The sequence below is a fragment of the Phascolarctos cinereus genome, unplaced genomic scaffold (assembly GCF_003287225.1).
Source record: "Phascolarctos cinereus isolate Bilbo 61053 unplaced genomic scaffold, phaCin_HiC Scaffold_4;HRSCAF=312, whole genome shotgun sequence".
Classification (NCBI taxonomy): domain Eukaryota; kingdom Metazoa; phylum Chordata; class Mammalia; order Diprotodontia; family Phascolarctidae; genus Phascolarctos; species Phascolarctos cinereus.
The window spans coordinates 697775522-697790295 of record NW_027555847.1 but is presented as its reverse complement, the minus strand read 5'-3'; the positions used below and the strand labels follow the sequence as shown (position 1 = coordinate 697790295).

Here is a 14774-nt window from a genome sequence, read left to right as displayed (position 1 = left end):
CCACGCTTTTGCACTGACAGTGCCCCATGCCTGGACTACACACCTTCCTCTCTTCTACCTCTTGGAATCTTTAGTTCCCTTCAAAGCTCAAATCCTGATTCTGCCTCCTACCCCACAGTAAATGCCTTCTCCACTCCCCAAAATCACCTTGTGTTACTATTTTTCTTACATTTTATGCATATTATGTTATTTTTCATATATTTTATTTTTCTTATATTTTATACATGGTGTCCCAAAAGTCTAAGTGCAGTCTTAAGCTAAGACTTTTGGTACACCTTGTACATGCTGGCCCCTCCCATAGAATGGGAGCTCCTTGAGAGCAGGGCATTATTTTTTTTTCACCCTTTGTATGCCAGGGGACTGCAGAGTGCCAGGCAGATAATGAATGATAAATAAATAAATGTCTGTCAATTGACCCACGTCTGACAGAAGATTCCTCTGCCCGAGAATGATGGAGCCATCCCTTTCCCACCAAACCAGTCATGGGAATGAAAATGCCCATTTCCCCCCGGCCTAGAATGGCCTCAAACCTCCCTTCTCCTTCAATCAATAAACATTTATTAAGCACCTACTATGTGCCAGGCACTGTGCTGAGAACACAAAAGGAAGCAAAAGATGAGTCCTCTGCCCTCAAGGAGCTTATAATTATTAATATTAATAATAATTAATATTAATAATCATTAATTAAAATTAAATTAATAAAATTATTAATTAAATCAATTTTGTTATTAAATTATATAATATTAAATTAATAAATAAAAACAAATTAATAAAAATTTAAATTAATTAATAATCAATATACTGATAGTAGAATTATTAATATAATTAGTCATAATTATTAATTATTAATTTCTGGCTACCTTTCAAAGTCCACCTCTTACATAACGAGGAGATGTCCAAACCAGAATTAGACCAACCCCTGCCTTTTACAAGTAAAGAAACTGAGGGAGACAAAGGATAAGTAACTTAACCAGGGTCACAGCTAGAAGTTTCTGGGGCAGGAACTAAAGCCAGGTCTTCCTAATTTCAATGCCCTATCCACTCTTCTCTATCATATATCAAGTATTATTATTATGATTATTATCATCATCATCATCATCATCATCATCATATATTAGCATAGTTATCACTGTTATCTCGTTCTTACCTTTTGGATGAAATGATTGATGAGATTTTATCACAACAATAATTACAGCCACTACTAATACCACTAAAGTGACTGTCACCCAATTCTTTTAAATCACAAAAATTACCTCCATAGTTACCAATTTGATTAAAAAAAAATTACCACGTAGCAGAGCAAGTAATTAGAAAGAACACTGGGCTTAGTGGCTGGAGATCTGAATTCAAATTCTGATTTTGCCACTAGCTGTATGACCCTGGGCAAGTCACCTTACCTATCTGCCTCAATTTCCTCAACTTCAGAATGGGGATAATACTAGCACCTCCCTTCCTAAAGTTGTCAGCAGGATCAAAGGAGATAAATATATTTAAAGTACTTAGCATGGTGCTTGGAACACTGTAGGTGCTTGGTAAATACTTGTTTCATTCCTTTCTTCTTTCCTCTGAAACTCAGTATCATCCTCTGTCAAAAAGACGGGGCCAGATAGGCAAAGGCAATGGACATGTTATCAAAGACTCTGGGTTCAAATCCCAGCCCTACCACTTCCTAGCAGTATGAGCTCTGAGAAAGATACTTAACTGACTCAAGTCTCTGTTAAGTCCTCTGGGAAATGAAAGGGTTAAGTTCAAGGATGCCTAAGCTCCTTTCCAGCTCTGACCTTCCATCAGAAACCCACTTATTGTACAAATAAAACCCATATGGCTTCATGAAAGTGAGTGCTACCGCCCTCTGCTTCTTGTACCTGAAGGTTCTCTGACAGTGACCCAAGGCTTCCCTCCTGAAGGGAAGAGGACCACCCAATGGAGCTTTTGAGGAAGAAAGTTATAACCCTCAGCTGCTTCTCTGCCCCCTTCCCATCCCTCAACTTTAGCTGGGTTTTTTCAGAGATGAGAAGTCAAGCGGGCCTCTGAATCTGGTCTCACAGTAAGAACTTTCAAGAGCCATTCATGATGACCAGCAAACTTAAAAAGAGAGCAAGAGAGAGAAAACACACCTTCCCTCCCTTCTCTACAGAGGTGGGGAGATTTAGGAGTGGAAAACTGCCTCTACTAGCTGCTTTTTTCTCCCCTTTTTCGCTGTTGTTCAGACGTTTTTCAGTTACGTCCAATTCTTTATGACCCCATCTGGGGTTTTCTTGGTAGAGACACTAAAGTGGTTTGTCATTTCCTTTTCCAGGTGAGGAAAATGAGGCAAACAGGATTAAATGACTTGCCCAGGGTCACCCAGCTATTAAGTGAGGCCGGATTTGAACTTGGGGATACCTGACTCTGGGGCCGGCGCTTTATCCACTGCACCACCTACCTGGCCTCTCCTTTTTATTATTTGTTAAAAAGGGATGGATGATTAGAATTTAAACGACTTGTTTAGGTTTATACAACTACTAAGTGTTCCTGGGACGATGTGAACCCAGGTCTTCCTGGCTCCAAATCCAACAAGTTGTCTACTATACCTTCTACTTTTAGTATTAACCAGATTGAGATCTCAAGATTATACATCTTTTTCCTTCACATTACAGGTCACGCTAATAAAAAGCAAAATAAACTACACATGATCACATTTCACTCACAGTATTTTTAGTATTAAAATGCTGAAGTTTCAAAAAAAAAAAGGGATGGATTGCTGGGGAAGGATATATCTGGGAAGGAAAGTGATGTAAAAACAAAAACGTATCTCTAAAAATTTTAAGGAAATTTAGGAATAATAGTAACACTATTAATTTACATAGTACTTTAAAGCTCACAAAGCTTCTTATATTTTTCATTTTCACCTATGCCTCAGAACTACCCAGGGACACATGTCACATGATATAAGGACATGATAACAATAACATTATTACTGCCATCTCTACTTCACAAATGAGGAAGCGGACATCAAGGGCCTGGTCGAAGGTCACACAGTGAAGTGTCTAAGAAGGAATTCAGACCCATGTCTTCCCGACTACAGGTTCCCCTAAACTAGACTGCCTAAGTCTCCAAGGTCATCTATATCCTGGCTTCATGGGTCTCTAAGCAGAGACCACAATTCTGGAGATGGGTGAGATTCTGAATCCATCTCCTTCCCAATGACTGGAGATTTCATCCCTATGGCCTGTAACTATGCACCCTCCACACAGGTCAAATCCTGCCTCTGACACTTGGTGGCTGTGACCTTCTCAGCCTGTTTCTCTATCTATAAAATGAGATTAGATGGCCTCAAAGGTACCTTCCAATGTTAAATTTGTGTTCTGTAAAATGGGGATGATCAGTTAATCACAAAGCATGGATTAAGCACCTACTACATACTAGAAGCTACACTAGCCACTGGGGATACAGAGACAAAAATGAAACTTGCCCTGAAGGAGTTTATACTATGAGGGAAAGCAATGGGTACATATATAAGCATATGGGAAAACGGATAACCAGGCCTGTACTGTTTTGCTCACAGAGTTGTTACGACCCTCCAGTGAGATCACAGACATGACGGGCTCTGATGTCCAGTGGCAGGAAGAACAGTAGTAGGAAAAGGAACACAAATACTTGAAATCAGAAGAGAACAGCTTGAAACCCAGCTAGGCTACTCCTTAGTAGGTGAATACAGCCAAGTCCTCAATAGTTCTGATCCTCAGTTGACTCATCTGTAAAATGGGGGAGCTAGACTGGATCACACCTCCTGGTGTGAAATCCTCTGGCGTGCAGACCTGGAAAGATCTTTGTGTTCAGAGGACCTTAGTCCAATCTTGCCTCTCACACTTATGACAAGTACAACCTTTGGCCTCAGCTTCCTCAACTGGAAAATAAGGAGAGGGGAGCAGCTAGGTGGCACAGCGGACAGAGCTCCAGCCTTGGAGTCAGGAGAACCTGAGTTCAGATCCAGCCTCAGACACTTGACACTTACTAGCTATGTGACCCTGGGCAAGTCACTTAACCCCACTGCCTAGCCAATAAAAGAAAAAAAAAAAGAAAATGAGGAGGGGGCAGGCTAGAGAGGGAGGTCCAGATGGCCTCTGACACTTCATGCCATTGCTCAATACTTACTAGCTCTCAGCACACAGCTGACATTTCACAAATGCCTTTCCATCCATTCCATACCTCCTATAAATGGTGCTTTCCAGCATTAGACCTAGGACCTTTCCTGACACCCCCTCCCTCTGCTCCAGAAATGACACATAAAAGGGCTTCCCCTCCAACGCCCTCTGCTACCCACCTTCATGTCCTCCAGAAGGGCCTGGGGGTCCTCGATCCCCTCAGGGACACATTTCTTGTTCTCCGGAAGGGATTCAAGCTTCTCGACCAGGGCTTTCAGGCCCTTCAGCTCAAACTCTGTGAGGTGAGTCCACTTGGTGGAGACTTCTGTGGCAGGGGAGCCTGTCGGGGTTTTGGGATAGTCCGTGGTCATGGCAGACTTGACGCTCTCATCTGACTCGTTGGACAAAGTCCTTTTGAGGTACCGCACGGCGGCTACTTTGGGCTTTTTCATGGTTGCCTCCTGGCCCTCTGTGGGTGTGCTGGTAGGAGAGGCGGTGGCATGGGGGGGCAGGAAGGGCAGGACAGGCGGGATGGGTGGGAGAGGCGGGAGTGGGGGGACAGGCAGGACCAGTGGCACCAACGGCTTGGGTGCCTTGTCTACACTCTCTTCCTTCTCTTTCTCTTCCTTCTCTTTCTTCCCTTCTCTTTCTCCTCTTCTCTTTTCCTTCCTTCTCCTTTTCTCCTTTTTCTTCTCTTTCTCTCCTCCTTTCTTCCTGGGGGTGCAGTTCACAGGATTCCTCATCCATCTCCAGCCAGGAATCAGATGAGAAGCCGTCTACACTGGGTTTTCTCGAGGCATCTGCAGGATTCAATAAAGAAAACATGAAATACGTAAGGCAATCTCTCTCAATCCGTGTGTGTGTCTGTCTGTCTCTCACACACACACTCAAACATAGAGATAGAAGACTAGAAATACAATTGGATTAGCAGACAGAGTGTTGGTTTTAGAGTTAGGAAAATGTGGATTCAAATCCTACCACTAAACTGTATTAATTGTGTGACTATGGGGCACCTCACTTAATCCCTCAGAGGTCCACTTTCCTCACCTCTAAAATGGAGATCATCACACCCACAGTTATCAGGCAGTGGTGAGGACTGAATAAGATGATACAGGCAAAATGTTTGGCAAATTTAAGGCATTAAATAAATGTCCATCATTATGGAGACTGACACAGCCTGCTTTCCTTACTGCGAGTCCATGACAGACCGAGAACAAGCATTATTTGCTGCATATTACAAATGATAAAACTGAGCATGGACCTCCCTCTCTTCTTGATGAAGGTGGAGGGGCCACAGGTATGTAATATGTCTTTCTTTTTAATTTTTTGTGGCAACGGATAGCTCACTGGATGGGAAGGGGCTTGGGATAAATTTGGAAATGAAGGCCATGTAAAAACAAAAAACATCAAAACAATTACAAATTATTTTCAAAATAAGAAGTAACTTCTGGCCAAAGAAAGGAGAAAAGGAACCTTCCTCCCTTATTTCCAGAAGTAGGAGGGGCTATGGGTGCAGAATGTTGTAGATACTGTCACATTCCCTTGAGCCACTGGAATGGTTTTTATGCTGTGTTATGAGAGGGGGGAACGGAGAGAGATACTTGAAAATGCTGAAGGTATAAGGACATAACAGCTTTTTTTTTTTTTAAGGAAAGAAACACACATTCCCAGAGGTACAGTCACCTACACCTCCTGCCTCTCTGGGGAACGTCAAGCTGTCTCTTCCTGGGTGCCTTTGGTGGGAGAGCAGAAATCTGACTGGGGGCACAGGCAGCTTAGCCAGGCCTTAAATGCTACCATCCCATCATCAGCTGGTCTGGCTCCAGGTGAGCATCCCTGCTCCAGAAGGGGAAGGGCATGGCCGAGATGGTGTGATTCATGACGGTCCAACATCTGCTCTTCTCCCAAGAGAAAGCCACCAGAGGCGGGGGCCCTGGCAAACCCTAAGGACTTGAGCGGGCCTTTCCATCTAGCCACTGGAAGCTAAACTTTCTTATCAAGGAGGCAGCAGGTGACGTAGCCAGGCCTGAGGTCAGGATAAACCCGAGTTCAAATCCAGCCTCAGATAATGACTAGTTGGGTACCCTGGTCAAGTCCCTTCACCTCTGTCTGCCTCAGTTTCCTCACCAGTAAATGGGGTTAAAAATAGCACCTCCCTCCAGGGTTGTGGTGAGAATCCAGTGTGATAATAACTGTTAAAGCACACAGCACAGTGCTTGGCATGCAGCAGGTGCTTCATAAATGCTTATTCCCTTCCTTCCCCTTTGAAGACAGGAACCTATTTGTAGCTTAGCACAGTGTCTGGCACACCATAAGCTGGCTCATTCATTCATTCATTCATTCATTCATTCAATCACAAAAATGCTTCTTCACGCCTTCATCCATCCATCTATTCACTCTTTCCTTCCTTCTCTCTCTATTCTTTCCTTCTTCCTTTCCTTCCTCTCTCCCTTCTTTCCTTCCTCACTCTATCCCTCCCTCTCTTCTTTTCTTCCCTCCTTCCTTCCTCTTTTCCTCTCTTACCTCCTTCCTTCCTTCCTCAAAGATCAAAATATGAAACCATGGGATTGCGGACAAGTGACTCAGTTCCAAATGCCTCAATGCATACCACTTGTTGAGGTGTGGTAAGAGTGCAGGCACTATCTCTCACACACACACACGCACGCACGCATGCATGCACCACACACATGCACACATGCACACATGTACACACACCCCAAGACCTCGTCAGCATTTGTAAAAGAGTGAGACAAGTCCTGCTCTGCTGGCCTATAGGACCCCCCGCCTTGACCCTCCAGGGGTCTGTCTCTGGTCTCTGGTACCACTGAAAGCGCCAGAAGACGGGGCAGAAGAGGGCTGGGGGAAGAAGTCTTGCTGTATGAGAAAATCTAGAAAAGACAACTGGGAAAGAAAAATGAGAAAGCAGGAACCTCCCGCCTCCCTCTGCTGATCAGAAGGCCCAGGACTGAGGGGCACCAAGGTGCCCAGGCTGTGGACTTGGAGTCAGGAGGGTCTGGGTTCAGGTCTGATCGCAGACACTTACTGGCCAGCTGTGTGACCCTGGGGAAGGGAATGAGCATTTATACAGCACCTACTATATGCCAGGCGCCGTGCTACATGCTTTCATATGCAAGATTTCAGCGAGCCTTGAGACAATGCTGTAGGCTGGGTTATTTCCCATTTTATTTACAAATACTGTCTCATTTGATCCTCCCAACAAACCTGGAAGGTAGGTGCTATTATAATCCTCATTTTACTATTGAGAAAACTGAGGCAGATGGGATTAAGTGACTTGGCCAGGGTCACATGGCTAATAAGTATTCTGAAGCTAGATTTGAACTCAGGTCTTCTTGATTCAAGTCCCAGCTTCTACCCACTGAGCTGTCTAGCTGCCCAGCTTTGCCCTGGGCATGGCCCCCTCTGAGCCTAATTCCTCATCTAAACTGCTACACATCGCAGATGAGACCTTGTATACAACACACTTTGCAAACCCTCCAAGGATAGGGAAACGTTAGTTATTAATGACTCCTGGGTGGAGAGCCGGCTTTGCTTGGCCCAGATGTCCACTGCCGTCAGCTGCCAGGATGCAACTTCAGGACTGATGTGTGAGAGAATGAGAGGGCAGAGCCTAGCTTGGGCTGATGTCCCTTTAAATAAAGGCAGGGGGGCAGGGCTACTGCAGCTACGGGAGAAACTCGCTCTCTCCTTGCCTGGATCAGTATCACCCACCACCCACTGATCTCCCTTTCTCAGCCATCCCTCCCCATCTCCTAGCCCGATCGACCCTTGCAGCAGCCGAGTTAAAGATGGGCCCCGGGTATTCTCCCTGAGAGCCTCCCTCCTCCATGAGACAAAAGCTACTCAGTGATGCAGAAAAATCAACCAGGGACGAATCAAAGGCTTAAACAGAACACACCAGGCTGCGGGCGCTAAGGACACCCCTGAATCTGCAGACACACTGGGGACCGGTCATGCAAAGCGCCCCCCAAGATCCTTCCTTTTTGCAAAGCCACCGATGATTTTAAGACTCCCAGGTCCCCAAAGAGCCTTGGTTACCATTGTCCAAGGCAGGGACTCTCCCTCCCAAAGGATGACCACTCCCCTGTTGACCCCTGGAGTTTTCCCCCCAGTGCCCTCATCTCCGAACAGAATCCACTGAGTTCAGGGCTCTCTCCCATGACATTCAGCAGCTGCTTCTTCCCCACTCTGTAAGACTGAGGCAGTCACGGAGCCAGACTTCCCAGATGCATGGCAAGCCTCCCTCCCCCAGACCCCTGCCAGCACTCACCAATGAGCATTGATTCTCTCTGGTACTCCTGAGTGAGGTGCGAACGCTGGGTCACGCAGTGTACATATCTCTCCAAAACATACCAACACATCTCATAGTAGAAAGGGTACCGGAATTTGGCCTGTACCTAAAAGCAACACCCGGTGGGTGGAGGTCAGTTTCCGGAGGAGTGAGCAAACAAGGGGGGGGGGAGAGGGAAGGGAAGGGGAAGGGGGAGCAAGAGAAGTTTACAGCAGAGGGGCCCCCTGAGGCATCATTTTCATCATCTTAGCAAGAGCATGAATGATGTGGGGAGGAGAGGAGGGAGGGAGGGGCTGGAAGGGGGCCAGATGCCAGCAGCATACACAATGAGGCGGCTCGGGGTGATAGCATCGTTTCAGGGTTCACTAACGTGCATGCCCAAGGAGGAGGGAGGGGCACCAGAGGACCAGGGAGCTATATGTTCTCATGAAATGCTCCCCAAATCACACAGGGCTCCCCACCCACCCAAAGTGATTCACCTGGGCAACTCACACAGGGCACCCCTATCTAGATCTGAAGTCATTATCCAACTACAGCAGAGATGGGCTCATCTGACTGCCTGAATGAAGGCTCCTGCCAGCCTCCTCTCTCCTGGCTAACCCACTGAGAAAAGAAAGACCACACCCCCCAACAAAGAAAATAATATTGTCTCCTTTTCCATCCTCGTTAACTCTATGAGCCTAAATCGACTCCAGAAGGCAGAACACAGAAGCCGAAACCAAGGAGGCCTTCTCCCTCTGTTCACCCTCCTGCAGAGAGCTGTGGCTGCACATGGGTCATCCCCTCAAACTCAGGACTTCCCAGTGGGGTGTAGACACTGGAGTTCTGCCCGTGAGGCCACATAGAGATTAACAGAGCTTCTACTACGATTTCCTCTTTACTTCTAAGGACTGAGGAGGTGGGAGGGGATTCCCCCTCAGTTATCCCTGGAAGAGAACCCAAGCCAGCTGGAAAGGGAGAGCCGGGGACCACAATCCCTGTAGCCAGGTGATCTCCAGAAGGAACAAGGTGGAGAACCAGGGAGAGACCCAACACGGCCACAGGGCAGCTGCCTCATCTAGATTTTGCTAGGTTAATGCCACCATAAGGATGAGAGGCCAAGGGAGGCAGGGGGGAGAGAGGAGAGGACAGGGGGGTGGGGAGAGAGAAGGATAGGGAGGGGGAGGGAGGAGGGAGGAGAGGGACAAGGAGGGAGGAGAGGGATAGGGAGGGGGAGAGGAGGGAGGCAGGGACAAGGAGGGAGGAGGGCATAAGGAGGGGAAGGGGAGAGAAGAGGAAGGGGAGAAGAGAGGGATAGGAAAGGAGGAGGGAGAGAGGGACAAGGAGGGAGGAGAGGGACAAGGAGGGAGGAGAGGGATAGGGAGGAGGAGGAGGAGGAGGAGAGGGACAAGGAGGGAGGAGAGGCATAAGGAGGGGAAGGGGAGAGAAGAGGAGGGAGAGAAGAGAGGGATAGGGAGGAGAGGGACAAGGAGGGAAGGGGGGAGAGGAGGGGAGGGATAGGAAGGGGAAGGGGGAAAGGGAGAGTGATGGGGAGGAGGAGGGAGGAGAGAAGCGGGGGGGGAGAAGATAGAGATAGGGAGGGGGAGGGAAAGGGGGAAAGAAAAGCAGAGGGAGGGAAAGGAGGGAGAGGGAAGGAGAGAAGAGAGAGATAAGTAAGGAAGGGGGAGAGAAGAGGACAGGGGGATAGAAAGAGGGAAGGGGGAAATGATGATAGGAGGGGAAGGGGGGAGGGAGAAGGATAGAGAGGAAAGGAGGGAGAGAGAAGGATAGGGAGGGGGAGAGGGGAGAGAAAAAAGATAGGGAAGGGGAGGGGGGAGAGGAGGGGAAGAAGAGAGGAAGGGGGAGGGGGAGGGGGGGGGAGGGGGAGGGAAGAAGTCCTTCACATCTCCCAGGCTTTCTGTCTGCCACAGGGGGTCCTGAACACAGCACTCTCTTTCCTCCCCTACTCCCTGACATGCCCGACCACATGCAGTGTTAAGGCAGGAGGTTGGGAACCTGAGGAGGGATGGAAGTTTCCTTCCCCATTAGGGAAGGGCTTTAATTTCTACTTCTCCGGTGCACCAAAGGGAAGGGGTAGAAGACTGAGAGCAGGTGAGGAAGGGGTGTCCATGGTACAGGGGAAAATCCCAGCCTCCCACATGCTGCCTGTGTGACCTTACCCAAGTCACTTCCCAAGGTCTGTTTCCTCACATATAAAATGGGGTGGGAAGGGGGTAGATTAAGTGTCCTCTGAGGTCCCTTCCAACTCTAAACTTCTAATTCTATACATCCCTCCCTCTTTCTGGGCTTCAGTTTCCTCATCTGGAGAACGGAGGTGTCAGAGAGCCTCTGAAGTCTCTTTCAGTTCTAAATCTAGGACCTGTGTGTGACCTTTGACAAGTCATTTCCCTATTTTGGGGCCTTGGTTTCCCTCTCTGTAAACTGAGGGGGTCAGACTAGGTCTCTGAGGTTCATTTCTGCTGCACAGCTGGGATCCTACAAACTTCACTTTCCTCTCAAAGACAGAATCACTGGGATTGAGAAACAACAGAGCCCCACCAGAGTCACGTGGCTCTAACGGGCAGAGGATGGACAGGCTTCTGCCTTCCTAAGGACCCAGCACAAACCCCCAGAATCTACTACAGGGTGGGTGTGGGCAGCCCCTCCCCAGACAGCGAGGACCACAGCCCCACTAGGAGTCCTGCCAGAGTCCACAAGACCTGAGGTGTCCATAACAAAACAATCAGCCTCCTACCTAGACTTTCAATGGGCTCAATTAGCCTTAGTTGTCCTCAGGCCTGAACCTACAAACTCTTCCACCTCACAAGCAATGTCTGCTGGACCAGCACTGCCTTTGGGAATACAGGATGCTCCATGGGTCTCTGAGAGGAATCGGCAAGAACCAACCTACACTGGCCTGACGCAGCCCTCCACCTCTGCTGGGGGGCCCTCCTGCAGAGCCTCGCTTAAACCCAAACTTGAAACTTCCCCTGCTTTAGTAACATCCGATTCCCGTCCTGACTCTGACTCTGACTGTGGGAGCTGAGGCCACTGGGTTACCTCACCAGGCATCAGTTTCCCTCATTAGTTCACCATTATTTCCCTACCTCAGCAGAATGCTATGAAATGAAACGAGATTATATTGATCCTCTGTATCAAGGTGTCTATCTTCCTCTCCCTCTCTCTTTCCCCTCTTTCTCTTCTTCTTCCTTTCTTCCCCCTCTTCCTCCCCCCTTTTCTTCCTCCCCCTCTCCTCTTCCCTCCTCTCCCCCCTCTTCTCTTCCTCTTTTTCCTCTCTCCCCTTTCTTCCCTTTCCCCTCTTTCTCTTCTTTCTCTCTCCCCCTCTCTTCTTTCCTTTTTTCTCTCTAACCCCGCCTCTCTTCTCTTCTTCCTCTCTCTCCCTCTCCCTCCTTCACTCTCTTCTTCCTCTCTCTCCTTCCCCCCGTCCCTCCCTCTCTCTTCTCTTTTCCTTCTCTCTCTCCCTCCTCTCTTATCTTCTTCCTCTCTCTCTCTCCCCTCCTCTCTTCTCTTCTCTCTCCCTCTCCCTTCCCTGTCCCTCCCTCTCTCTTCTCTTCTTCCTCTCTCTCTCTCCCCCTCCTCTCTTCTCTTCTTCCTCTCTCCCTCTCTCCTTCCCCCGTCCCTCCCTCTCTCTTCTCTTCTTCCTCTCTCTCTCTCCCCCTCCTCTCTTCTCTTCTTCCTCTCTCCCTCTCTCCTTCCCCGTCCCTCCCTCTCTCTTCTCTTCTTCTTCTCTCTCCCTCCTCTCCTCTCTTCTCTTCTTCCTTTCTCTCCCTCTCCTTCCCCCATCCCTCCCTCTCTCTTCTTCTTCTCTCTCTCCCTCCTCTCTTCTCTTCTTCCTCTCTCTCTCCCCCTCCTCTCTTCTCTTCTTCCTCTCTCTCCCTCTTCTTCCCCCTCCTCTCTCTTTCTCTTAAACTGCACCCGTAGTGTCACTGGGTTGGGGAATGCCTGGTCAATAACTCCCTCTAGCAAGATAAGTCAGCACCTTCTCTAATACATACACATTTGGAGTTGCCCGGGGCACCTAGAGGCCAGGGGACTTGCACAGGGTCCTGCAGCCAGTACTTGTCAGAGGCAGGACTTGAACCCAGGTCTTCTGGTTCTAAGGCCAACTTTCTCTCCCTAGTCATCACGCCCCACTGGCTCTCTGGAAGTCTTGGACTTTGCACTGAGATTTCTTTGGGAATGTAGGGGGTGGGGGAAATGCATTAGGTTGGGATAGCTACAATTTCCTTCCTGAGCTGCCCCAATTTTAGCTGGGTAGAAGATTTTGTTATTATATTTTTATTAGTACATCAATTCTCTCAGTGTCTTGGGGAGAAAAAAGGCACTTGGCTAAGGAACAAATCTGATCCAAGGGTCTGTCAGGTCTCTGAGGACCCCCTTCCTTTGAGAATTCCTCCCCAAGCTCTAAAATCAGGCCAAGGCCAAACTATGCTCCTTTATTCCCTCCCAATAAAATGGAAGCTCCCTGAGGATAGGGGTTGGTTCACCTTTAGCTTTGTATCTCCAGCACCTAGGACAGCGCCTGGCTGCTTACTGAAATTCATTCTATTCTCTCTCCTCCGGGCCTGATGCCTCCCTAATTCTGCCTAGCAAGACCGGTCAATTCCCTGCACTCCTTTTTATAATACTCTGGGTCAACATGCCATTGGCCAGGCACCAGCACACCCAAGTGTCTTTCTAGATTTAAAAAAAAAAAAGGAAAACAACAAAAAAAAATCAAAAACTTGGTCATGGATCAGGAGGGAAGCAAAGATCAATCCTCCTCTCAGTTGCTGAACCTCGAGGGAAATCAATCGGGTGAAAACAGATGCTAACGAAGGAACTCAAAAAATAATAATAATGATGATGATGAGAATTTTTTTTTTCCAAGAGAGCACTGCAGAAAACAAAATTTGCGAAAGAATTGACTTACAAACAGGGAGTCGCCTTCCACCCTTCGCCTTCAAAAGGTTTCAGCCACATGCCTGGGGATATTAAAGACAGCATTGCTCAACATTACTTGGTGACAGATTCCAGAGCCTCACCAAATTTCCATGTTACTCATGTTCATTGACTGTAAATAACAAGGCAGTCCGCCTCAAGCATGCAGTGCTCCCGATCTCTCAAGTTTTTTAAGGTTCCAATTGAGTTCCTTCCCATTGACCTCGTTGCTAACCCTGACCTTTACTAGAGAAGCCCAAAGCCACACTGGAGGTGAGTGAGCCAAGGCATTACGAGGTACAGCAGGGGGCCTGGGAAGTCCCATAACCAGCTGACACTTCCCCGAGCATTCAAGTGTCAGGTAGCGGAAAAGCCCCAAGTATCTGAAAAGGTTGGGGTGTTTATTTTCAATTGATCTTGTTTAGGGGAAAGAGGGGTGGTGTCATCTGTTTGGTTTTCTCCTGGAAAAAAAAAATGGGAGTTTGGAAGCAGTCAATTGGAATGAAATCATTTCCATGTCTACAAAGATGGCACAGAGGTTTTCCATTTAAAGACTGCTAGATTTGGAATTAGGTGACCCGAGTTCAAATCCTGACTCTGATCCTAACCTGTGCTTTTGGGCACAAGGAAGGCCGCATAATACAGTGGAAACTCTACTGACTCTAGAGTATCTGGACCTGGGTTCATTCACATTGTGACTTTGTCACTTCCTACCTCTCAGGCAAGTCATTCCACATCTTGGACTGTTTCCTCATCAGTAATTAGAAAGGTTTCCCATAGATGACCTCCTAGGTCCCTTCTAGACCTGCTCCTGCATCGTGCTCTGGGCCACAGTTTCCTATCTGTTGTACTAAACACAAGATGAAGTTCCCTTCCAGGTCTAAAACTATGGTGCTGAGTTAGTTATTTCACCTGCCTGGGCCTCAGTTTCCTGATATGCAAAAAGACGGTATTGTACTAAGATAACCTCTACAGTCCTGTCCAGCTCTAAATCAGCACTTAGCATAGTGTCTGGCACATACCAAAGGCTCACTGAGTGTTTGTTGAATGACTGTTGACTGACTAAATTGCTCATTATAAGTCATCTATCTCCTTGGGCCTCAGTTTCCTCATCTGCAAAATGAAGGGGTCAGAGCAGATGGCTTCTAAGTTCTAACCCTCTGATTCTAAGCCTTCAAACCTCCCTGCATTCCAGTTTCCTCATCTGTAACGTGAGGGCATCAGAGGTGATGGATTGATTCTAAGGTCCCTTTCAGCTCTAAATTGCAGATTCTATGATCCCTGAAGGGCAGCTAAATGGTGCAGTGGATAGAATGCCCAGCCTAGAGTCAAGAAAACTCATCTGCCCGAGTTCACATCTGGCCTCAGACACTTCCTAGCTGGGTGACCCTGAGCAAATCACTTTACCCTGCTTGCCT

General features: G+C 47.7%; 1 protein-coding gene across 1 annotated transcript in view; it reads right to left on the bottom strand.

Moving 5' to 3' along the window:
- The window catches only part of KDM2B (lysine demethylase 2B), a 137692-nt gene that overhangs the window by 54642 nt on the left and 68276 nt on the right, over nt 1-14774 (bottom strand). The window contains exons 10-12 of the mRNA XM_078154287.1: nt 8416-8542; nt 4782-4927; nt 4307-4648 (exon numbers count right to left, since the gene is read on the bottom strand). Of these exons, the coding sequence (XP_078010413.1) occupies nt 4307-4648; nt 4782-4927; nt 8416-8542 (615 nt within the window). The remainder of the gene's footprint in view (nt 1-4306; nt 4649-4781; nt 4928-8415; nt 8543-14774) is intronic.